Source organism: Sciurus carolinensis, chromosome 2, assembly GCF_902686445.1.
Source record: "Sciurus carolinensis chromosome 2, mSciCar1.2, whole genome shotgun sequence".
Classification (NCBI taxonomy): domain Eukaryota; kingdom Metazoa; phylum Chordata; class Mammalia; order Rodentia; family Sciuridae; genus Sciurus; species Sciurus carolinensis.
In genome coordinates this window covers 161287023-161313644 of record NC_062214.1, presented here as the reverse complement: position 1 = coordinate 161313644, position 26622 = coordinate 161287023, and the positions used below count along the sequence as shown (strand labels likewise).

The following is a 26622-nucleotide window of genomic DNA, read 5'->3' as shown; positions in this document are numbered from 1 at the left end:
TCATTTTCCCAGACTTCTGGCCTGTTGTGTTATAATCCCATTTATTTATGTTTGAAAATTATAAACTGGTTTTCAACTGAAATTAATTTTCTAAATGAATAAGCTGAATTATAAATTTTTGCAACCTGGGAAGATTAAGCAACTACTTTATTCTAAAGTGTCACCTCTGGTAATATCTGTAACTAAATGAGAAGTACTTAAGGTCATAGTATTTGGGATGACTTATACCTGTGCCCTCAAGATTCTGGGTTTAATTAATCAGTACTGTGAACTTATATTCCCAAATTTTCATGTAATTGTAATCACAGGCCCATTCTAAGATAACAGCTATTTGAGAGATCCATAGCTTAGTTCATCTTGTTCAGGATGTATACTTCAGGCTAAAGAACCTAAAGCTCTGGTACAGCCTATGTAATTTATCAGTAAAAATAAATTTCTGGGGCTAGGGGTATAGCTCAGTGTAGAGTACTTGTTTCATATTTGTGCCTCGGTTCAATCCCCAGCAACAGAACAGCACTTTCTGTTGTTACCTTTAGGTGCAGAGATTAACAGTGGTTTTTCTCTCTTATTTTCATATCTTTGTACACTAATGTTTTTTAAAAAAAGAAACTGTAAGAGAAATAGCTATTTTATAAGAGAAAAGCACAGCAAAAAGAAAGCTATTTAAAATAAAGATACAATATGATTAAAACAACTAAGGTTTGTTCTACATTTAACATTAGAGTCAGAAAACTTAAGCTAAATCTTTGGTCTACATTTATTACTTTTATGGCTTGAGCAAATCATTCATCATTTGAGGTCTAAATTTATTCATCTGTTAATGGGAATAGATTAGAAATCTTTAGAGGAACCACTAACCTTTACAACAGTAATAAAATTATAATGTCCATGATTTGCTTCACTCATTTCATTAATACTAAAATTAGAAAACTGTTGTGTTTTATACTTTAATAGGCTCATAAATTTATAAAAGACAGGTTTCTTTTCTAAAAACATACTCTTTACAATGCAATATTATTGTTATTAATTAAAATGACATTTAGGGACACAGCATACATTAAGGTAATGGCAATGAGATAAATGTAGAAATGTACAATTTAATTTTCATAAAGTACTTAAATTATTAGGAAACAATTTTATGAGTTGGAGATGATGTAAATACTATTTAAACATAAAAGCTGATCAAAGGGGGCCTGGTCCACAGAAGATGTTTATTTGATGTAACAAAACAATACAGTTAGTGTTAGACCCAACCACAAAGAGCAAAGGAATGAAAAATTTATACAATGTACATAGAAAAAAAACAAGATGTTTACTACAACAACTATATATTCCTAAAATAATGCTTCTAAAATTACTCAGTTATTGAAATCTATATGAAAAAAGGATGTTAATAGCGACAAAGTGCATAAAACCAAACATCATATTTTGAGCAAATTAACATACTAGGCAATTTTACTAACAATGCATGATTTTTTTGTTTTGTTTACAGTCTGCTCAAAATCTTTATACCAACAGAGTGGGCAGAACATTTAGGTTTAATATCAATTACACAATATTAGCATAAACTTCCACAACTACATAGGGTATTGTTTTCTTTTGAGCTGGGAAAGTAACTACGGAAACATCAGATGATTTCTCTGAACTGAGAATTTTATCCAAATAAATGCCACATACCTTCCAGATATATGCATCTTTCTATATCATGTAAATGGCTTTACCCATTTAAATAATAAACCATACAGCATTTAAGAATCATTATTATAAGATTAACAATGTCAAGTTCCAGGTTTAACAATTTTATAGGCCAAAAAAAATTTCTTCTTAAAAACTAGTTTTATAAATGCAGGATATATTGCATGAGTAACTGCTGGTATTTTTTAAGAAAATATATTGTGCAATTGTGGCTACCATATACTGCTGGCAAAGCATTATTGTTTATGTAAAATGTGAAAAAAACTTAGTAAAAATGTTTCAACTGTTTGTGATCATGATGAAAGGTTACTGCCTTCTTAAAAAAATTATATTGGCATCTTATTAAAAATAAATCAATAAGGGACAAACTCCCTAGCCAAAAATAAATAAATAAAAAGGTGCATTTTTAAATGATGCTACTACAATGCAATGGTTTAAATACCAAAGAACTGTGAAAATGTGCTGTGATCTGGCATTAAAGAACATATTAAAAAAGAGCATTAATGTAAATTAAGTAGAAAGGGGATCAAAATTGAACTAGCTGAGTTTGTGCAGTATTGTAGCCAGGCTTCTAAAATTAGATATAGAAAATATAAATAGACTGCTTTAGGTAATGAGCCACCAGTGTCCAAAAAATAAAAAAATAAAAAAAAAAAGAAGAAAAAGAAAAAAAAAAAAAAAGAAAAAAGAAAAAGGGAATGAAATCATGAAAGCTCAGTTAACTTGATCCAAAGCTCTGAGTAAATCTTCACCCTGCAGTAGGTTTCTGCTGCCTTGTATAGGAGCATTAACTTCACAATCATAACTGGTCAGCTGTGGTAATCCACTCTCATCCATTGATTGCCCCAGCAGTCTACATGCTAAATCTGAAAAAGAGAAAGATACCCAAGTATTCATTAAATAAATTAGACTTCCATTGTGCATTAGGTATTGGGGAAAATAAAGCAAAGTAACTTCTGGATGTGTTTTTAGTCATTTGGGCAAAACCACAGCAATGTAAACAAATAAATGCAATCAAGTATTATTGATGCTACGTCAGAAATATTTACAGGACACAATGAGGGCTCAGAAGAGTGAGAAATCAGTTTAGTAAAAGGCGTAAAAAATTGCAAGCTTCAGCTTCTATCAATATTGACAGCACATAGACCTAGATACATCAGAGAGAATTACTACTGATGAAAGTTCCATCTTGATGTATCACCCTATATTACAGTCAGTAGATTAAATGCTACTATTTCCATCTTGCTAAGGAATCTAAATCACTCTCACTTGGAGTAAAAATCCTAAATAAAAAAGTTTCATTTATTTTAATTGTCCTTGTGATGTTTGAGGGCAAAACAAACTAACCAGAGGGTATTAAAATAATTGTCTTTTGCTCCATTCCATTCTGTTCACTAGATTTGCATCCTTTTACACGTTTCCAAGAAAGTGATGTGGTAGCTGCACGATCATCTGGTTGCTGTAATAGTGTGCCCTAAAAAGAGTAAGTTATTTCAAGTTTATTATGTTGAATTTTTTTTACAGTTAAAGTTTGAAATGCATTTAAGTTTAATAGCAACATATAGGCAGATTTCTTAAACACTGCCCTAAATTATTTTTAATTCTTTCTCTTAAAAATAACTATGGTAAAGTCATTTGCTATGCGTTATTGTTACTGCCTATAAATACTTTCAGCTTAATTTGGTCTGAAAATATCATTATAACTTACTTCATTCCAGCATAGACTTACCTTATAGCACAGTGGTTCTACTAATAAGGGAGAATAACTCAAAGAAAATATGACCAGAGGTGATACTGAAGGTGCAGTAAGGGGAGAACTTCATTCTTCATTACTCAAATGAATTGTTTGGAATTTTTACTCCAATAATGTATTCATTAAATGTATTTTTAAAAATTAGTGTGTACAGAGTAAGAAAGCCCAATATATAACTTCTTAAATTGTACCGTTAGCATTTAGAAGAAACAGGAATTGCCTATATGTAACTTGAAAACAGTACATTAGCTAGAGTAGAAAAGCAACATGTTACTCTCACACTTACAATTCCTATTGCTTGAAAAAGTGAACCATCATTTTCCATTTTTCGCTTTCTCTGAACATTCTGCAAAGCTAGTATCTTTGGATTTAGTTCTTCCTCGGGAACTGTATTTCTGGAAAAGAAAAAAGTTCTAGATAAAAATATGGCTGTTATTATTTTTCAAAAATATCCATCAAGCTCTTTTAAACAAAATGCATACTATGCCTTAGTTTCCAACATTAAGAAATATAACTTTACATACATAATAAAACTTTCCTGACTGCTAACGTTTATCACTTTAAAAGCAAAAGCTGGGGATTTAACCAAGGCCTTGTACATAATAGGCAAGTGCCAAGATCACTGAGCTATTCCCCTCCCCCAAAAGCTCATTTTTTAAAACAGAAAAATTTCTAAACTATATGTAACCCTGTTTTACTTCTTAAAGAAAATTGGGGGAGGAGCTGCCATACTGGGGATTGAACTCAGAGCCTCACACATTAGGCAAGTGCTCTACCAACTGAACTACATCCCTAGCCTTATAAACCCTATTTTATACAACAGAACCAATCAAAACTCAATTGACATTACTGTAGGTAAAAAGAGTTAAATAATAGCTTTCTATTCCACTTAATTAATAATATACTGATATTCTTGGGGTTACTGAAACATAAGATCAATTTCACATTTGTTTAGTGTTTCAGTTTATAAAATATTTCATATTCATTACTTCATTTTAAACTCATTCCAGTTCTAAGATACGTATGACAGTTATTGTCATATCTAATTTTATAAATAAGAAAACTGGGGCCTGTTAGGTAACTTGGTCAGAGTCCCACTGTTAATTAGTTGCACATATGGAAGTACATACACTCTAGGTCTCCAGAGCCATCCTTCCCTCACTGGCCTTTTCATTATGCTAATTTTGCTTTTAGTATTGATTTGGTTATCAAACCTGAGCTACCTATATATAAAACATATTAAGTGAAGAATTGTAATAAAGAGCCAAATACATGAATTATATTTATTTTGGCTTTTCAAGAACCCCTCCCTCTCACAATATATAATCAACATGGCTCCTTGGTCTGTACAGATAGTTGAGAATGCGGATGGGTAAGCGATATCACTCTAACTCTCTTCCTATATATGCATTTTGTTCTGTTTTTAAAAAGTGTATAAAATCTCTAGTATATAGACAGGCAGGTTTTTAAATTCTTGTATTCGTGAAACATAACTTAGTCATCATGTAAACACAATCTTAGTAGTAGTACTTTTAATAGTTTATCTTTAATTCTCACTCTAAAACTATTAACCTTCTGGTTTAGTATAATATTTTGATTATGTAAATAATTATTAGCAAGGGGGAAAAAAGCCTCTGTATAAATTTGAAAGTTAAAAATCTACTTGTGATATTGGAATTAATGTTCTAAAACTAAGTGACCTGATATTAAATTTGGTTTTACAAGTAAAAATTCAAGGGGAACAGTTGATCAGAAAACTGAATATCCCATTCTTTATAGCTGATATAGTAACAATAACAGGTTATTGTTATTTATATTATTATATCCATTTTATCACTCCAGCAAGCAAGAACTATCTGTCAGGAACTGAGCATAGGATTAATATCACTCAAATGCCCATAACACCGACTTTGCCCTAATGGAGCTCAGAGTCTGAAGTCAGTCAGTGGTATAGTAATTTGTAAACTATTTCTGAATTCATCTAAAGCTCCAATATTTTTTCCTAGCTCCCAAAAGGCAGGCCTCTTTCTGGCACTGTAGGTCAAGGAAGTGATGTAGGGCAGGAGAAGAAAACCATATCCTCTGGTTATGGCAGTTCCTTCCTATTGCTGCTGACAGCTGGTTCAGTCTAGACATAGTAAAGAAATCATTTTTCTTTTCTACACTGACTACCTAAAACCTCCTTCTTCTATATCTTTAAATTTAAAACATGTCAAATCTCATTACAAATTATGTAGAGAAAAATTTTTGGATTTGGAGATTGAACTCAGGGGTGCTTTACCACCAAGCCACATCCCCAGCCCATTTGGAGACAGTATCTCCAATAGTTGCTTAGGGCCTCCCTAAGTTGCTGAGGGTGGCCTCAAACTTGCATTCCTTCTGCCTCAGCTCTTGAATGGCTGGGATTACAGGTATACACCACCAGGCCTAGCTATAATTTTTATAACTTAAAAATTGGGCTGGATCCAGATGTTTGCTCAAACATTGCTTCATTCTGTAGAAGCAATGCTTAAGTAATTGTAGGATTCCTGGTACAGGCCCCCTAAACCCCCCCCCCCCCCCGCCAAAAAAATATCCATTTAGCCTGTAATATAGCTAATGTTGTACAAATATCCAATGAAAAATAAGAGCAACTTTTATTCAGTACTGGCAACTAAACCCAGGGCCTCATGAATGTTATGCAAGTGCTCTGTTTACAAACCATGTAACATCACACATTTGCTATAATAGAATAGAAAAACTATAACTTTAACATTGCATATAAATACCTTTGACTCAAAGTGACAGATACCACGTTAGGGCTTCTTGGATGAGATTTTTCTGTCTGTTCTATGACTCCTTTTCCTGCTCTGTTTGGTGAGGCTGTTCGACTTTGAGTATCATTATATGGTGGTGGTGTTGTGGCACTAGTAGTTTCTTTAGGTACATGGGTAGGAGATGAAGATGCAATCAGTATTTTAATGTCTTCCATCCCATCTTTTGTCACTGTTTTTAATTCATCAGTGGTGGTAGTGGCAGTGGTGGTGTTAATAGTAGGTTCTTGCATTTGAGTCTGCTGGAATACTGAAATTGTGCTCACACTTTGAGGGCTTGAAGAACTGCTTTCTAATGGTGACAGCTGATCAAAGGAACGTAACTGGAAATCATCATCCATTGGGATATAGGGGGCCAACATTTCCAAGTCTAAATCAGTGTCCTTTAAAACAACAAATACATGAATTTTTACAATAGTCATACCTTGTAAAAGAAAAATAAGTTTAAACCTAGTCCCTTTAGACTACAAATCAACTAAACTAATTACAAAATAAACAAATCCATGTACCTGAGTTGAAAATGGATTCTTTGCTTCTGTATCTTCAGCAAAAAGTTTTTCTACCAATTCCAACTTGAATACATTGACCATATCACTATCCACATCAAAACAGTATTCACTGGGACTGTTAGGCTGTAAAGGGAATTAAATGTGTTTACTTTTAGTCTACAATTTCCACATCAGACCTCAGAAAACATATAACAAATTCTCTCTCATTTATTAGATTTTATCTAACAAAAAATTACATGTTTGAGCTTATATGGGCAACTAATTTTGCCAGTATATATATTCTACACCATATGATGTCATTTATAAAAATTAAGATTAAAAGATGCACTTATCTGTTATTCTAAAGAATAAAACTTACCTAACAGTTCAAGTCCCATAATGGTATCTAAATTGGCCAATTAAGCAGATGATATATTCACTAGAACCTGCCTCTGTACAGAGAAGGCACATTCCTGTGGTGATCTACCTAAAAATCTTATAGCTACTCTAGGGGGTGGGGACAGAAACAAGTTCTTTCACCTGCATATACCTGAGTGGATAAACCACCATTTTTTAAGTTCTGGGCAAGAATTCTAACCAAAAAACCATAGTTGTGTATTCTAATTATAAAATTTTACTTTCGTCCATTCTAGTATTTTTTTTTTATTAGTTTACTTTTGTAAAAGACAAAAACAAATCAGACATTTTTGTGCTATTCAACTAAGCAATCAGAGCAAAAGATATATTCTCCAGAGGTCTGAGATTTCACATCTCCTACTCTTAGCATGCCAATTTTAGTCAATAAGTAATGTAGGATTTTTTTTTTTTTTAACCACTTATTGAGACTTACTTGTGCCTCACTTACCATTCAGCTTAAAGTTGCCCTACTTCTGAGCATAGTTTTAGTAATAGAAAGCTCTTTTATTGAGATTTTAGAACTATTAATATAAAGACATCTGGATTAAAAAACACTAGTTAAATATAATCTGTATTTTCATGTTATACTTACCCAGAACTACAAAATAGTGATGTAAATTGAACTAAATTGGGCAAAGAACTTGTAACGTCCTTTCCCATTTAAACTTTGCTAAGTCTTTTGCCAATGAACAGTTTTCCAGTTCAAAGGGGTGAATAGGTATAGGCTAGAGCTACCTGGAGTACACACAAGTAGTTATATTCTCTGTGGATATATAAACAACCTAAGTTTTACATCTGGGTTTATATGAAGCCAGTTCCTTCTCATGTTCCTGACTCTGAGCCTAAACCATGCTGAATTCTATATAAGGCTGACAGCTTATACAATAATTTTAAAGTGTTTAGATTGCTATATAAAGTGATATGTTCAAATTGTAAGTGTAAATAAAATTTAAAAATATATACCTAAAGTTTAAAAATCTGCAAGTTCTTCTTTTCTTATACCATGGCACTTACCTCAGGTGAACTCTGTCTAGTGCTTCCATCAGAAGGACTGGCTGGCTGATCTTGAATCTGGGGCATGGTAAAAGAAAGTTCCAGTGACTCTGGATTTGGTTCTAATTTTAATGCAACTTCTTGATTGAGTGCTGGGTCAGCACTACTTCGAAGTGGCTTTGGAGTTTCAGACGCAGGTAATGGAGACATGGCCAAATTTATATTTTGTAATTTTTCACTGGACGAGGGGAACATTACATCATTATACAATGGAACTTCCTCAAGTTGTTGGTCTTCAGTTTCTGTGTCTGCAGGGGGAAAAAAAAAATGAGTCAACCTAAAGAATACAAGAATTTTAACAGAGAAGTTTGTCCTTTTTATACACACACACACACACACACAATTTGTAAGTGGACACAATACCTTTATTTTTTTGTGGTACTGAGGATTGAACCCAGGGCCTCATGTGCTAGGAGAGTGCTCTACCACTGAGCCACAACCCCAACCCCTAGAAATTTGTTCCTTTTTTACAAGATTTGTGTAATTCACTTGAGTGACAAAATGTGAACCATGTTTTCTTAATTGGAAAGTTTACAGGTACGATATAACCATAAATCTTGAGGTTTTTTTAGTCTACTATTGGTACGTTCTGCTAATCTATATGGGATAGACCTGCAATTCCAACTTTTCTATACATTGAATTTTAACCTAGTTTGAAATTATAATAACCTAGTTTTCATTTTCAGTGTTTGCTATTATGACATGACTTCTTATTTATCCTTTAATTCAACTACATTGACTGCAATATGACTCTACTAAAAAGTGCAGATAATCTGACAGCAGGATATAGAAACAGTAGCTAGGGAAAATAAAAGCAGGAAGAAAAAAAAATAGCTGAAGGATACTTAGAAGCAATTCCCAAAATACTTAAAAAGCAAGAATGCAAAGAAATCATAAGAGTAAAGATATTTAAATGAATAATTTCAAGATGACTATTAAAATGTACAAGCAATGTCTAAATGGTTACTAACAAGTGTCAGAGTAAAGTACAGTTGAAATGGGGCTTATAGCAACAAACATAATTTAGGAGATTAACAAAATACCTAACTACCCACCATTGCTGCCAAAATCTAAAGATATGATTGTGTCTCCAGCAGCTGGGGCCAGCAAAGTTAAAGCATCAGGTTCCTTCTTAAGTTTATCAAAGAGGCTACTTGTATCCTCTGATTCAACTTTGGTGAAGAGCTGAGTCATTTTCATATCTGAAGACTCAACTGGTTTGAGGACACATTCTGTTTGTTGAAGGGAGAAAATCAAGTCGTGCTGAATAATACCACTGTCAAAAAAAGAGATTAGTAATTCTTAAATGATTACTTGAAACAATAAGGGTGAGGGGGACTGTGAAATAACCCTGTCTCTTACATTCTCCTTTGTGAAAATGAACATTTTAATATTCCTTGAGATGTATGATCTCTTATGCATACTTTGTCACATACAGGTTTTAAAATACCAATATAAAATAAAGACCTAATAAAATTCAGAAGGTAATTCAAATATTTGACCAATTTCAGTTAAAAACTTCAGAAACCCTTTGGGAAGAGTAGTGGTAACAAGGAAATTTGCAGTAAGGTACATGAAGGACACAAACAGATCTTTGGAATTTTTACTCTGATCCACATAATGAAAGTGGCATGAAACAACTCTGGCGCTAATACATGAGGCATGGCCTAAGGATGGTTCTATAATATAAAGATATTTGGGTAAAATGATTACATCTTCCTAAAAAGGGGTACCTTATTTTCTTTGGGGGTAGGAAGATGATATGGTGATAACACCTATAGAATAGGGTAGAGCAAGGATGATGAACAACAGCTTCTGCTTTGTTTGGCTTCAATGTAAATTTTATTACTGCTTTAGTTAACTCATTACATGTTCACTATGTGAAATGAACTAAGGATACAAAGATTAAAATGCCCAACCCTTGCCCTCAAGAAATTTATAACCCCTTGTGGAAATAAAAGTACAAATGTGATCACTGCTAAAACAGAGAAGGCTACCTTCACAGAAAGGCTAAGAAGTTGAAACCTGAACTCACGAAGTGTTTAGGCAAGCTGGGGTGGGGGGAGGAGAAGAATCTTCTTACATAATGGTAATGTCATACAAGAACTCTTTAAAGAAAAAATTTTTTTTAGTTGTAGATGGACACAGTACCTTTATTTTTATTTATTTATGTGATGCTGAGTATTGAACCCGGTGCTTCACACATGCTAGGCAAGCACTCTACCACTGAGCTACAATACAACCCCAGTCCACAAGAACTCTTTTTGACACAAAATTTAAATATTGAAGGATAGTGTCACTAGTGGCAAGAATAAAAACAAATAACCAAAGTCTTCCTAAGAGGAAGATCAGAGATTTTTCAGGGAGAGCTAAATCCATGGAAGCGAAGGAATATGATAACAAGAACTGATGTCATGCAGGTAAAACAAGGGTTTTTCTTAGGGGTGATAAAGGGATCTTTAAAAAAAATTGTAACGATATATTACTCCCAAATTCAATATTAAAGTCTGTCCTTTATGCTTCATCAATGCAGCCCAAACCCCCTTTAAGTTTGGTGCTTCCCAATTCATGAATTTCTATTTGCTCCAATAGTAAATGATTTAAAATCTTTTTAAAAGATTATAAGAACAGTGAGAAAATGATATCCACATAGAAAGCTCAGCCTGGTAAGATGAATTAGAATGCTGTGGTAATGTGAAAACAGACTAAATGGGGTAGATCCTACTGGTACAGAGCAAATTCAAGATTAATTTAAGATGTCCATATAGTCCTAAACCAATGAACTAAGAGGGGAGTTCAAGAATATAACAAAACCATGTGTCATTTTATAGCCTTTTATATTTTATAGCATTCTCACACAGACTTTCATATAATTTTCATTTAAACCTTTTCAGGTATTATCTCACCTACATGCATGGAATTAGGAGAAATGAGACTTCCCCAAGATCACACACCTAATGAGTGGCAGAGCTATAACACAAGACCATTCCAAATCCAGTATCCTCTCTACACAAGTAACAGGTGCCTTGAGTTGCATATATAGATAATATATACCTAGAGCTGAAAGACTAGAACAAACTAAAGTAGTTCATAGATCAAGTATTTTTTTCAAGGTCTTATTAAAAAATAGTTTGGATAGACAACTACTGGTAGTATTCAGTGGAATCACTGTGGAATAGTTGACCCAAAAATCATAATGCTGTAGAAAAGTGAGAGCGAAATAAAATTCAGTTAATACTTATAATTTTTCTTCCTATAAAAAGTGCCCCAAAAGTTACTACTTGCTGTCCCCAAAATGTTTATTTCCCAAGCTTACCTCACAACATAATTTACACATACAATGCATTGTGGTTGAGAGTTCTTGGTGTTATATATAACAGTTGCTTGAGTTTCTACCCAGACATATCCACCTCTTTTGGCAAGCATCCTGTACTGTCCTGTGGTGACTTGTCCTTTAGTAAACACTAGGAATGTAAAGGAAAAAGAATGATACAGAGGAAAAAACTTTGAATTTTCAGTCAAATAAATAGATGTTGAATGTGGATCACTGTTTTAGAAAAGAGGAGAAATGTTTTAATGGTATCATTTGTTATCTATTTAAACTGAAAGAGAAAGCCCCCCTCCAAACTCCTTTCCTGTCAGTCTCCACTTTAAATAAAACAAAAGCCAAGTCTGAGAGAGAACGGTGAGTGAAAGTTCTTTAATGATTTATGTTGAAAGTGTCAGACTAGAGAATGATCACTGGTTAATATCACAGGGAATGTTCAAGAAAGTAGTACTACCATTTCCTTAAATTCCTGCTTTAATTTCCAAAGAACCAAAGACTTCAAAAAATTGTACTTAGCATATTTGAATATAAACTGATACCATAATGTAGTCTTTTGGCAATTCATGCAATCTAAAATTAACTTATTTGGAAGAAAGCAGTGAATAAATCATATTGACGCTATTATGAGTATTCAAGGCCCTGAATTGGGCTCTGTAGTTCAAGGCTAATCACACTTGTTAAGTGACATTTGGGCCTCCCTAATTACATTGGAAGTCATGTTTAGATACGTATTAAAAACTCAGGTGAGAAATTCCAAAGTTTAACTTACTTTTGGATCTTAAATAACATTCATTTGAATAAAATTAAGAATCACCTTATTATCAAGGGAATTTTGTTATCACATGTACATAATGTTGAATATCTTCACATTCACTGAACATGTATGTTCTCGAATGCCTTCTATGTGGCAGTCACTGATCTGAATATTTAAGTATAGTTTCTGAAAATGATGCTGTTAAATATTCTTTAATATATGGCTATTTAAAAGCCCTTACATTTAAAATGCTAAATGTTTTATATATTACTAAAGGAGTCTACTTTCTTGATACTTATTGTAATAATCAAAATCCCTTATGAAGAGGTATTCTCAAATAACAAATTAACAAATTTAGTCCAGAAAGACTAATTTTAACCAGTAAGTTGGATGCACAGAGAAGATTAAATAACTAGAATATGCATGAGTTCCTCCTTTATTATACTTACTGTCATGATGAGTTTTGGTCAGATGATCAGAGTCCAAAGCATGATAATATTCATAAATTGAGCGGCCCAAAAGTTCCTCTGGTTCATATCCCATCAATTCAGTAATTCTGTTAGTAAAAAAAATTAAGTTTAAAAAAAAACAAAGACTAATTAAAAATTAATTTTGCTTTTCCAAATAATTGATATTCATTACTCTTATGGACAAGTGAATTTTCAAACGTAAAGCTCATCCTTTTGCTTAAAATAAATTTATATCTCACCTTTAGAAATCCCAGTTATTCAGTGCAACAACATGCATTTCTATAAGTCCTCTATTTGACCATCACTCCCTTCAATCAAACTTGTTACCTGTTTTCATCACATTTCATTGTACATATATTGTAGAGTATACATGGATATGAAGTACTGCTAAATTAAATGATAAAAGTTGTAAAGATAGTCACTGATATTTATTTTTAAATACAGGTTAAATCCTTACCATTATTTTCCCACAAAACCAAATTCACTTTATATGACAATTTTTAGACAACTAGGCAAAGCCTCACTTTAGGGAATCAGTATCTATTATAAAATTCCACTTAACTACAGAGTACTCATACTAAAGGAATAGATACTAAGATGGCTTTAGAAGATGCTCTTTTACTTAGTTTCTTAAATTAATTATATGAACTTATAAGAATAATTTCAGATGAAACAATGATATCAAATTTAAAATGGGTGGAAAACTAATCCAGTTATCCCGTCTGGTTTCCTGGAAATTTCTTTAGGATAGAGACTAGATTTTATGCTCTGTATCCAGTCTGGAACACTTCATGAGAACCCATGAGAAAGATGGGTTCTCGTCATGAGAAAGAAAGCTGTGCTCTTAGCACCATACTAAACAGAAATACTCTCTTCCAAAGCCTTTCTGGGACCGAGACATGAATTGTTTTTGATTATCTCAGCCTTTGATTTCAAAGGACTTTCTTACTGAGGAACAAACAAAAATTATATATTAAACTGTGTCCAAAAACCAAAAACACCTAATTGCAGAAAGGACATAGGCAATATAACTTTGTTATTAAGGTATAAAACTAATACTGCTGTGTTGCCACACTTTAAGATCTTTTTTTTTTTATTGTAAACAAATGGGATACATGTTGTTTCTCTGTTTGTACATGGCGTAAAGGCATTCCATTTGTGTAATCATAAATTTACATAGGGTAATGTTGTTTGATTCATTCTGTTATTTTTTTCCCTTCCCCCCAGGAAAGACCTTCTGTAGTAGCTCTTTCAGAAAGAAATAGAAATCTTATTTATCAAAAAGCAAACGTATTATTGGAGAAAAGTCAAAACAAATTCTTAAATATAACAGCTAATTGCTGGAAGAAGACATATTATCTAAATTTATTTTAATATATGTTAGGAGAATAATTTCAAAGTTAAGCATTCCTTTAACAATAGTTAACAATGGAGTATGCCTTCTCTGTAATGTCTGGAAATATAAGCAATTTATTATGAACTTCTACAGGCATTTTTTAAATAGAGCAAGCATGTTAAATTTAAAACATGAATACCCCAACACTTCAGTTTGTGTTTTGCTTTGATCAAACTTGGTGTTTGTTCATCACCTGTCAGTTATTTATGAGACTGTTTATTCTATATGATTATCGTTTCGTGTTTGTATAGAAAATCGTAGCTAAACATGTCATTGTCCCCAGTCTGCAAAAAAAGCACAATTCTATTGATTTATTTGTCTTGCTTATAGTCATTAAATCATTCCTTTTACATAAAAAAAAAAAAAAAAAAAAAGCAGAAGAAAAAGAAAAACATCAGTTCCTCACTAAGATATTCCAAAACACATCAACACTAGGTGGCAGCATTAAAAAAAAAATTGTCTAAACTATTTGCTGTGCTATCAAATTCAGGATCTTGGATAGGCTAAGCAATGTTCTACCACTGAGCTATAACCCCAATCCTAAAAATAATTTCAATTGCTCTTATATATATATTACATATTTAAATAAAATTCTCATGGAATTTAAACACTTTTTCACTATGCAAACCTTTATATACCTTTGTTCTTGCCATTGTTCTAAGTATGAAAATGTAACTTCTGGACATCACACAACTTATGAAATAAGGTGGTAAATGCAATGATGTGTATCTATTCTAGGAATCAGAGGAACCACCTCTGTCATGAGGAGAAATGATCAGGGTGAGGGACAGGTTCTTGTGAAAGATGTATGAGTTTTGTATAGATAAAGAATCAAAGAAAAGGCAAAACTACTTGGTACAGTACAAGCAAAGAGAAAATGCTTAACATGGTGTATGTGAAGGTGGAGTCTGGTGTGGTTAGTGGGAGCAAGTGGAAAGAGATGATGGTGGAGAAGAAGGCAAGAGAATCACTTCAATGAGGGTCATGTATGTTATTTAATCAGATGTTAGTGCTTCTCAATCTGAGGTATGTCTACTACTAAGGAATGTCAAGAAATCAAAATATAAACAGTAGATAGTTTTCCTCAAAGATCAACTTTATTCATATAGGAAGAAACAAGACAAATTAAATTTCAGAGAATTACATGACTTGTATTCTTCTAGACCAAAAAGGGGAGGAAGGATTCAGAAAGTCTGATCAAGAAGTATTTTTAATGGATAGGGGAAACCTGTGAACTAAGGCAGTTGTACTCTATACATTCACTTACTGTATTCATCTGAAAGAGGAATTGTTTGTATTCATTTCTACCTTTGTGGCATGAATATAGTAGAAACTCAAATAAATGTACTGATTAATTACAAATGGATTACTTTGATATGTTAGATTTTCTTAAAATTGGACACAGTTTTTTCCATGTCTTAGTTCTCAGGGGTTACAGTTTCTGGAAAGAACTCTGACCAGAAAACAAGTTTCGCTTTCTTAGTTCATCTTTAAGCTAGATGCTTTTGCTCTTAATTTCTCTGTCATGATCACCATGTTAATTTTCTGAGATAAGTGCCATTCCTTTCTCACTTTTGCTCATTTCTTTCCTTTCTCCTCAGCTACCCCTATACTTCAAGTTTTCAAAATAATAATTCCTCAAAAGAAGGAATACTGTTCCATCATGTATTCATATGAATTCTAGAAATAAACACCATAAAATAGTTTTTAGCTTTTCTGTCTTCATTTTCTTAAAGTCAGCACCTGTGGTGAGGTATTCACTATTTGTACTAGGCCTTAAACAGACTCCTTTAGTTCTCACAACAGTTTTTTGAGGTATGACCCTTATTTTTATAGATAGGGAATCTGAGTCTTAAAACAGCTAAGTACCAAAGCTACAAGCCAGGACTGAATCCAAGATTATGTGATTTCAAAGCAAGTGCTCTGTCAACATTTCTTTGTCCAAAGGATGGGCTATTTTTGTCTACTTATATTATGGTTGAGTGCTTAAAGTTGGTTTTCTCATAAGATCTTCAAGTTAATCCCTTAAAGTAGGTGTTATTAAAGATCAATAAACTAATGTTCTAATCAAAGAATTAATTTGTAAAAGATCTTTTTAACATAGGCATCAGAGATTTTAGTAATCTGGCTATAGAATCTGTCTTTAACACTTATATAACCTTAAGTAAATAATGAGAGAGGTAACAAACCATAAAATAAATGTTATGACAGTTGTATACACGAACAGAATAGTTTCTTCTTGAAGGAAGAAGGAAAGAACACACAGGAGTAGATGCTCTTAGAAGGTGAGAATGTGTTACAAAGTACATTTTATTTATTTATTTATTTTTAGTGCAGAATGGGAAAGTATGTACAAAGGCACTAGGCATTACAACAGCACATGGAGCTCTCTGGCGATAGAATGCATGGACATCAGAAAGGGTGGTTGGTTCCCTTTCCTAATTAATCTGGAGATCTAATCAGGGGCCAGATGGTAAATATCTTTCTTTGCTATGCTAAGAAATTTAGATTTCATTGTGTAAGTCTATTTTTCTTTCAGTCTTTTGAAATGTACATTTTCTGTTAATAATAAAAATATCCTTCCCACCTCTAATATTTTTATAAATAGTTTTTTTTGTATGTGTGATGATGATGAAAGGAAGCAACTGAGGCACTTCCAACAGAAGGATGGCATGATCTCATCCTCACCATAGCAAGTCCCCTTTCTGGTATCCTGGATGAAAGATTAAAAGAGAACAAATCTATAGACAGAAATGCAGCTTAAGGGCCTATTGCAATAGTTCAGGCCAAAGGTAATAAGGAACTGAATGATTCAATGGCAGGAATGCAAGGGTAGGAAGAAGGAAATGGATTAAGAGATCTATATTAATAAGAAATCTTTAAGATTTAGAGACAAATATATTATAGATGAAGGTAAAAAGATGTCTTCCAAAGCTTCCAAAGTTTTGCCAGAATCTGTCTATAGTGGTACGTTAACAATAATGGACATTACAGGAAGAAAAGGAGTTGTTTTTATTTTTTATGTTGTGTGAGAACAACAGTGGTACAGTTCAGTAACAAAAACATTTACAACACAGAAAAATACTTAGAAATATCAAGATGGCAATTACAAAGAAATAGTTAGAGAAATAAATTTGGGAAATGGGGGTAGAAACCATGAACAGGGTTGAAAGAACCCAAAAAAGATGAAAGATCACCAAAAAACTTTGCTATCCAGTCTATAATCAGAAGTATGCTTCCTTAAGACATGCTGCTTTGACATTTATTTTCTCACTTAAAAGAGAGTCCCTAAGGAAAATGACCTCATCAAATAATTTTTGAATAGCACCTGGTAACACGTTCATAGTACACAGTAGGTTCCAGGATGTACCATTCCATTAATCTTAGTGAAAATCTATAAGATACCATTAAGTCTTCAGTGAATATTTAAAAAGGCTGTAGGCTAATTAAAAATTTGAAGTAAAATTTTATAACTAATTTACCTTTCATCACAATAAGAAAATTTCATATCCAGGCTGTGTCGACTGAGAAAAGTCTTGCTGTCTAAAGGAATTTCAATATTTGATGGATGAGGAATGGGTTCACAAATCAGCACCAGGCATGTCATTGGTGGTTTCTTGTATCCACACTGAGATTGGTTACTGTTGGTATCATATACATGGATATGGCCTGTGCAGTGAAGTACCTGGGTAGAAAGAAGAAAAATGGAACAAAAAAAATTTTTTAAAGTTATAATGCTAGGGGGAATAAAACACAGAGATAAGTAGTTGAGTCTGAGATGGCAAGTAAGCTTTGATTAAATTTACTGTCATTAATGGATTAAATGTATTTTTTTGAAAATTAATAAATCATTTTCCACATGATCTGTTTCGTAAGTACCCTACATTACTCTTAAAATAATAATAATGATAATCCCCTTGTATAAGTCTGGTCTGCTTTTTCATTTATCTGATCAGTGCAGTTGATGGCTGCTTCTGCTTTGATGACTGTGTTTCAACACTGAGCAAAGAAGAGATATAATGATGAATAGAAAATTAAACTCCTTCAGGATTCTAACACTGAGTGTTTGCAAAGCCAACTGACTGAGTTAGCTTGGTACACAGATCTTAAAATGCACAGTAATTTAAGTCTGTGCTTCAAATTGGAAAATTACATTGTTTTAGATTTTGGAGTATTACTCATCATTTGAAAGTACAAAATGTTAAATCCAAGGAATAACTGTAAATTTTCCTTCACAATTATGAAGCTATTTTAATTCTAGCACCATCTAGATGTATGAATTTATCTATAAATCAAGTGCATAATTGCTCCTAAGTCATTTTTTTCTTACCTTCCATGTTGCAGACTTTATGTTCATAGTTCTCCCCCGGCTAGTTAGGGTACACTTCATTCTGAGAAAGAAGCTTCGCTGTGTGTTTTGTTCTTTACCCTTTTTCACCGGGCCTAATGAAAGCATGAAATAAAGTTTTAAAACATAACTAAATATATGAATTTGTTACAATAAGAGTAGCAAAGTGCCCAGCACCTACATGCTATTCAATTAAAAGACTCATGAACACAGTGATTCATATAGCCTTACCTACTCTAACACATACAAGAGAACTGACAGACTCCATTCAGTAGTAGTATTTATAATATTTCAGTGATTCCCTCACTTGGCAAGAGAATGGCATATTGGGATAATAGCTAATCATTCAAGCCACTAAATGTGGTCAAATTACAAGGAAATAGGAAAATGGTATCAGTTTGCCCTATCAACATATAAGCTATCTGTGCTAAGCATGCTCAGAAAAAGAACCTCAGCAAACTTCCTGCTAACAAATATGATAGCTCAATTTATAACAAGCAACAATGTATTTTTAGAACTTTTAAAATAGCAACTTTCTTTTTAACAGCAAAAAAGCATTTTTATATATCTTATTTTTTTCTTAAATTATCCTGTAAAGCAGACAGGAAATTATTTCTACTGTGTTACTTCAGGGAAAAAAACTCAGATTGAATTAGGTTACAGAAATAGGTTTGGGAATGTAGCTCAGTGGTAGAAGCTTGCCTACTATGCATGAGGCTCTGGGTTCTGTTTCCAACACTGGGGGAGGAGGGAGGAAATTACAGAAATAATTTCAAGTCTATTTACTCCCATTCCGAACCTCATAATTATTATGAGATTACACTCAGGTGTTTAAGCAAATAATATCTTGATTTCTTATATTCATTGGTCAGTGTGGTTCAAAATAAATACAAAAATATTCATTATTTAGAACCTGAACTATATGTTGCAGGTGATACAAACATGAATAATTAGACATATTGCTTTTCCTGAAGAAGTTACACATGCAGATCTAGTAAGGTCAACAACAATGTGGTACAGAGTTAATACTCAAGACTTTGTAAGAATTCCTTATAGAAAAACAGATCAGAAGGTAACTTCTCATCAGAGAGAACCAAGAAGGCCTTCTCAGAAAAAGAGACATTAGAACCCCAGGAAGTGGAAATGGGCTAAAAGGGTATTACAGCAGAAGGAAGCAAATGAACAGCACAGAGAGGAAAAATAGCACATGTTCAGAAATAGTAGATAGTACACTGTATCTGCAGTGTAAGGTACATATAGAAGAATAGTCAGACAAAATCAGAAGAAAAGATTAGGGTTATTACTATGGAGGGACTCTGATGCCCAAATGAGGAGTTCAACTTAAATATATAATTTGATAGAGTGAGTGAGGGATTCAGCAAGTAGCAGTAGTAGGAGTAAAAAGGGTGGCAAAAGGCAAATGAAGACATACAATCTGTAACAATTGATGTAAATAAAGGGGGAGATAATTTTTTAAAAAAATAACTAGAAATATAAAGATTAGTATATTGAAGAACACTTGTCAAGTGGAAAAAAGTAAGAGAATAAGTTTAAATTTAGGTATGGTTAGTTAGAAATGCTCAATTCTTGAGGAAAATGAGTTCTAGGACTGAATTTGCCTTCCCCAGAAGCATTAGGAATTGATTTTAAAATAATACCACAAGGACCACACTGGTCTTGATGTGATATAGGTGTGTTATGGGGGGTAGGTGATGATGGTTGTAATAGGTGCAGTAGAGATTCATGTGTAAACTCCTTGAGGTATTTTCAGTCCTTCATAATCTAAGTTCAAATTAAACTGATCTTTGGAAACTAAGGGCTTTGGGGGCATACAAATACATTTTAAAAACTATTTAAAAGTACTAGCATTATTCTCACGGAAAAGTATTTTAAAAGAACTATATTTTCAACTCCCTAAAATGAAGTCATATTTTGTAGTAATTTATGAATTCTAAAACATTTTTTAGAAGTTAATGAACAAATAATATGATTTGTGTAAACACACCACAGGCTCTTAGGGTATCATTAAAATATGCTTTCCAACAGCACTCATTTCTTAAAGTGAAAATCTGCACTGTTTATAGTTTCCCAACAAAACATTGCAAATTCATTAAATACATTAGGATTGATTTCAAAAAATACTTGTGTGCCTGAAAAAAGTTATTTGATACAAAACACATTTAAGTGATATTAAGTAGACTACATCTGATGTCAAACAACCCATTAACATGATTACTAAATCAAAGCAAGACTGCCTAGTATCCATTTATGGTCTTGATGCAGGGAAGCCACAAGCCTAAATACTAGAACACATACATTTAACTCATTGACAACCCACTCAGTTCCTTGCTTAAAGCATATTTACTTGTTCTATACACAGAATTCTAAATACACTGGTTTTTTACATAGAAATCTAAAAGGTGTGGACCTTCTTTCTAATTTTATAGTAAAAACAGTATGAAATTAAAAAGCAAAAGAGGGCTCCTACTTATGGTGGAAAAAAAGCAGAAGAATGTAGTTAGAATTCAAGAACACAAAAAGAGCTCATCAGTGCTAACAAGTATGGACTGAAGCTAGTCTCCCAACCCAAGCTCTGCCATTTGCTAACCAAGTAATACTGAACAAGTTACTCAGTAACTCAGTTCCCTCAGTACCTCAGTAAATTGGAATTTGACAGTAACTTCACAGGGTTTTTATGAGGAGCACAGGACTTAAAGCTATAAAATGAAGATAACAGTGTCTTTTTCTCTGAAGTGTCCAGAGTATTCTCTCTATAGAGGTTAGCTATTATTATAATAAATGGGATGAAAAAGGAAACCTTAAAAATTATTCAAGTACTACAAACTTGAAGTTGTTTAAAACAGAAGCAGAGAAACTTATATAGTTAATTTAGAGGTCAGCAAGGGATAATAAATTTTCACTGGTAACTTTCAGTCATGAAAGGTAGATTTGATCAGATGAGTATACTAGGTTTAGGAAGGCACATGTGTGAAAAGAACTTTAATAAGTCTTTGTGATTCAAAAGGTGCTTTTGAAAAATCTTGGAATATTTTATTATTTGGAACAAATCACTCAAGAGTTATAGGTTTTATTGTCTTCATACTTACAAAACTTTGTAATTGAATGACATCAAATTATTGAAAAAAATCCTAAGAAATTAAAGCAGTGTACTCTTAAAACTCTTAAATCAACTTTCTCCTTTTTTCCTTTTGGGTCTCAAGAAAACCTGGATCCAAACTGGCATCTTAGCTTTAATAACTATAACATCCTGTTATCTGTCATTTTTCACTTTTTGCCATAATATTTTATTTTAATTTATAACACTCTTAGTCTTCCATTTTATCCGTGTGTGTGTGTGTGTGTGTGTGTGTGTGTGTAATTATTTATAAAGTTAGGTGGATTTTTAAAAAAGTAGGTATTTCTATGAAATCACTAAAAAAGTAGAAACAGTTTTAACAAATAGTCTTAGCATTTTACTAAACATGAAATAACATTTTGCCTTAGATCAGTAAAATAACAAAATTTAAAAATTAGTAACATATCTGATTAAGTAAAACCATTTGTCACATTAAATCAAACAATAGATTTTTCTTCTCACCATTTCTGTGTGTAAGCATTTCTCTCATTTCCTCATGGTCACACGGATGAGTAAAATCAAACACACTGTGTCCAGTTAGTTCAAACTGTAAACATATTTTAAAAAATTAGATCTACATCATAAAATTGTAAAAACATCCAAAGGGCTCTTAACATGTGGGCATTTTACCTGAGTTAATCCCATGTATTTGTTCACGTTATCAGAAATGTAAATCATGTCACCATCATCTGTGAGCACCATAACAAAGCCATCCAGGGCTTTCAAATAAAAGCAGTTCATCTGTGCCTTCATTTCATCTTCAATATCCAGATCACCTGCAAAGGGTGTTAAGAGGAAGAAAAAAAAAAGTCAAGACTTAAATGCTGTAACGTTGAGATGATTTTTTTTTTTTTTTTTTTTGGTACCAGGTATTGAACTCAGAGTACTGGACCACTGAGCCACATCCCCAGCTCTATTTTGTATTTTATGTAGAGACAGGGTCTCATTGAATTGCTTAGTCCCTCGCTTTTGCTGAGGCTGGCTTTGAACTTGAAATTCTTCTGCCTCAGCCCCCTGAGCCACTGGGATTACAGGGGTGCACCACCACACTCAGCTTATTTAGATGTTTTTGTAAAGTTTTCTCCCTGATACTTTGCTTAATATATACAGTGTATGCTTTTTCTGTATATTTTAATTTTTCCCCATTGCTCTCATTTTAATACAGAACAGTGAGGACTAAGATTTTGCAAGCTGCTTGCACAATTATTTGAAGTCATACAGCCAGACAAATAAAAAAATGAAAATAAAGATTGTGTTTTAGAATAAAGGTAGATAAATGAGAAAAGGGAGGCAGAGGCAAATATAAATTTTATACCCAACATAATGGGGTATTAAAAAAAAATCACAGCATAGTGACTACCTGCTAATAATAATTTCTATTTACTTCTAATTTCTAACTTTCAGGCCTATTATTTCCTTGTTAAAGCAACTCACCAGCATCCAGAAGTTTCCTCACACGCAAATAACTGATGGTAAGCCTCATAACAGAAGCCTTATCAAGATGTGAGCTCACATTATGGGGAAGTGGCAACTGATGAGCAAGTTCATAAAAAACTTCAGACTCTTTGCTTCGCCGAGATCTGGCTGCATCTCTAGACTTTTCTTTTCGACGTTCAGAACTTATCCTACTTAACAAAAAAAAGAAAGAAAGATAGACAAAAAATGTATATAAGCTAATGTGCCTTAGCTTGAATAAAACTAATTTTACATTTTTCTTACCACAGGATTAGAAGATACCATGTAATTAAATTATAAGAGACTTGTCTAGTAGATGAACACATTTTTATACAAGATGGCTATACATATTTTGGATTATTGCAAACATAAGGAACTCTCACAAGAAGACCAAGATCAAGCTTTAAATTTGTCCAGAGCAGGTGTTTCTTCTTTCTTGGCATGTCCAATTGGAGATGTTTTTATTTTAGCTAAAAACTTCAAGAGACCTGCATATCTAAGCATCTTACAGACGTCAACTAAACAAAGAAACCATAACCAATTCTGGAGAAACTAAAGTGGTATATAATAACTTGAAAACAGGAGTTGCTAAGTAGATAGAACAATAATAGGTATACACTGATTTTTAATATAACTTTCTTTTGACCTCAAGATTGTTCCACCCTCTATCTTACCTACCACATGAGGAACACTAATCATAAGCTATAGGAATTCATATTAAAGCTATAATAAGCTTTTCTCAGGTTTGCCTACTCCTTTAGCAGCCTTTTATCTATTACTGGCCTAATAGGTACCAAAAAGATGTGGCACAATACCAAAGAATTTAAAGGGACAGGTTGGTGAAGATAATAAAGGTGTTAATATAATTATAAATCTTTAGGGAATTCTTCAAAGAATAAATTCAGCCAGACTTTCAAAAGTCTAACCACACAAAATTGACTTCCTTTGCTTAACTGCCTAGCAACATCTATTACTCTGACAGAATTTAAGTTAAGGCTAAATCCGATTCTGTCCATGGCAGCTTCTTTAATGGCTATTGTTATTAAAGCCTACTCTATAGCAAACACTACCCTGTAACAGGTGCCTAATAGATTAAAATAGTATCCCTGTTTTACAAATGAGGAAACCGGGATTCTGCAGGTTAAGAAAAGCAGTCATGCAGCAAACAATTTAAAAGCAGGTACTTTAAGAGCAAGTCTGTTCTTCCAAAATTTTCTCTTAATATAAAATGCTGCCTGTATTTTAAATACTTAGCTGATTTTCTTTGCCCTTCAACTCAATCCTGTTAAGTCAATTATTTACTAAATGTTAAAAACAGCCCTCAAAATTTACTGAGCATTCAGCAGTATAACAGAGGCTTATTTCACTTAATCTTCCTTATAACATGAATGAATATATATAATTGTCTCTACCTCAAGTCTCTGCTTCCTTTAAAAGATCTTCAAAACTGAAAGGTATAATAATTAAAAGCAACCTTCTCAAGTAACACACAGTTTTCTCAGCTGTTAGGTTGTACAATACCTAGTAATTTTGACAACGGTGATACTATCACATTAGCTCTTAAATTTGTGTTTGTGACTATTTTAATTTAATAAACATGTAAACACTGGTTATAGTAACTGATAAAAATTTTCAGTTCAAGTTGAGCTATTAAACTATTATCATTTGTAACTAATTATCCTTGTGAATCATGGTTTTCTCAGTTCTATACAGTAAAAATTAGACACTGACACTACATGAAAATCCAACAATGTCAATAGCCTGCAATTGTTATTTTCTAGGTGTGTTAGAACTGCCTCATTGTTCTCACTGACTATTTTCAAATTAACTTTAAAATAAATTGTATAAGTAAACAGTTTTTAAAACTTGTCGGTCAGGTCCATAGTGACCTAACAAATGCTATTTCCTTCACAATTTCCCTCTTCAATTGGTAGGTGAGAGGAAGTGATAGTTATGGGAAGCAATACTATTGGTTTAAGTAAAATCAAAAAGAGTGATGATCAACTCTTAAGATAAACCTAAATGGTCTATTTGGTCCAGGTATTCAGAATTTTATAAGCAATTTGAATCAAACTCACTGGCTTCCTTTCTCTGAAATACTTAACCAGTCTAAGCCACTAACAAATACCCAAATGAAAGCATGGTAAAAAAAATCAAAATCCTTATAATAATGTTATATACATTTAAAGGTACCTGATCAAGCAAACCATGGTGAAATGTCTCCATATCTTTTCAAATACCTGTACAAGGTGTGGCAATAATCTTCAAGGCAAATCCATTAGAAATGTCAGGTTGGATAGAACATTTAAAGGACAATATTGTATAGTTAAGCTAGTACAAGCAGACTGTGAGAAAAAGAATTTGAGTATGAGCCTTAATTTTGGAAGAAAATAGTTTCAAGAAAACAAGTAATTGATATGAGTTGACAAACTATGGATGAAGAAGGTGATAAAAATAATTATGTCCTTTACTACATAATCAATCTAGATAGACGGAAAACCGGGGGAACCTAATAAATGCACCACCCCCCCAGCCCCACCTCCTCCTACTTTAGGTGCTGGGATTGAACCCAGCCAAGGTATTGTACTTGCTAAGCATGCAGGCACTCTACTACTGAGCTATTCATTTGCATGCATATTTTCAGCATGCAAATGAATTATCATTTACATCTATGTTGTTTTGAAGTATAGATCAAGGTCTATTACTGATATGTCTGTATTAGGTATCTCAGTTAAGAATACAGTCAAGGGCTGGGGACATAGCCCAGTGGTAGTACTCTTGCCTAGCATACGTGAGTTCCTGAATTCAATCCCCAGTACCACACACAAAAAATAAATAAATAAATAAAAATTGTGCCCATCAACAATTATGCCTTGAAATTATTTAGAAAAATCATTTTAAGCCTCTGTTTTATTAAGCTTGTATGTAAAGTTTGTGAATAAATTGTTGTTTTAAAAAGAATACCTATTACTCTTGAGATTAACTGCACAAAATAACTGCAGACATTAAGTCATCTATACTATTACTGATTGCACCAGAAAACCATGTTAGCATTCCTGATTATAAAGATAAGTGACTTTAAGAACTGAAGTTAAGCCAGACATAGTGGCACATGCCTGTAATCCCAGCAACTCAGGAGGCTGAGGCAGGAGGATTACAAGTTTTCCTAGCCAGCCTCAGTAATTTAGCACGGCAGGTCCTAAGCAACTTAGTGACACTTTGTCCAAAAAAAAAAAAAAAAAAAAATAGGGGTGGGGATGTGGATCGGTGGTTAAGCTCCTGTGAGTTCAATTCTTCATATCAAAAAAACCCAACAACAACAACAACAAAAAACCTGAGGATAAACCATAATCATTTAAAATGTTAGGAAATGATCAGACTTACTTCTAGTAAGGTTAATGTATAAAATTTTTGAAAATATTCCTCAATTCTACTTGATGGAAAACTCTCTGGTTTTCTTCAAAGTACAAGTTGGTTTTTGTTTTGTTTTTTTCACTTTATGTATTTCTATAGGAT

The 26622-nt window shown here is 32.9% G+C and overlaps 1 protein-coding gene and 1 long non-coding RNA gene across 4 annotated transcripts in view; one reads left to right on the top strand and one right to left on the bottom strand.

The window, feature by feature from the left end:
• LOC124976929 (uncharacterized) overlaps positions 1-26622 on the top strand; it is a 32072-nt gene that overhangs the window by 1921 nt on the left and 3529 nt on the right. Inside the window, exons 2-3 of the long non-coding RNA XR_007107084.1 lie at positions 3094-3178; positions 23056-23123. This is a non-coding gene — a long non-coding RNA (uncharacterized LOC124976929). The remainder of the gene's footprint in view (positions 1-3093; positions 3179-23055; positions 23124-26622) is intronic.
• The window catches only part of Hif1a (hypoxia inducible factor 1 subunit alpha), a 44688-nt gene continuing 19258 nt past the window's right edge, over positions 1193-26622 (bottom strand). Inside the window, exons 2-15 of one of the 3 annotated variants that reach the window (XM_047540003.1) lie at positions 23086-23279; positions 22282-22427; positions 22114-22198; positions 18498-18610; positions 17650-17852; positions 12751-12857; positions 11536-11683; positions 9275-9495; positions 8181-8467; positions 6771-6893; positions 6217-6644; positions 3735-3843; positions 3043-3169; positions 1193-2561 (exon numbers count right to left, since the gene is read on the bottom strand). In XM_047540003.1, the coding sequence (XP_047395959.1) occupies positions 2410-2561; positions 3043-3169; positions 3735-3843; positions 6217-6644; positions 6771-6893; positions 8181-8467; positions 9275-9495; positions 11536-11683; positions 12751-12857; positions 17650-17852; positions 18498-18610; positions 22114-22198; positions 22282-22427; positions 23086-23279 (2443 nt within the window). In that variant the 3' untranslated portion in view covers positions 1193-2409. The remainder of the gene's footprint in view (positions 2562-3042; positions 3170-3734; positions 3844-6216; positions 6645-6770; positions 6894-8180; positions 8468-9274; positions 9496-11535; positions 11684-12750; positions 12858-17649; positions 17853-18497; positions 18611-22113; positions 22199-22281; positions 22428-23085; positions 23280-26622) is intronic. The other 2 variants (XM_047540004.1, XM_047540005.1) reach the window with 2 other exon arrangements.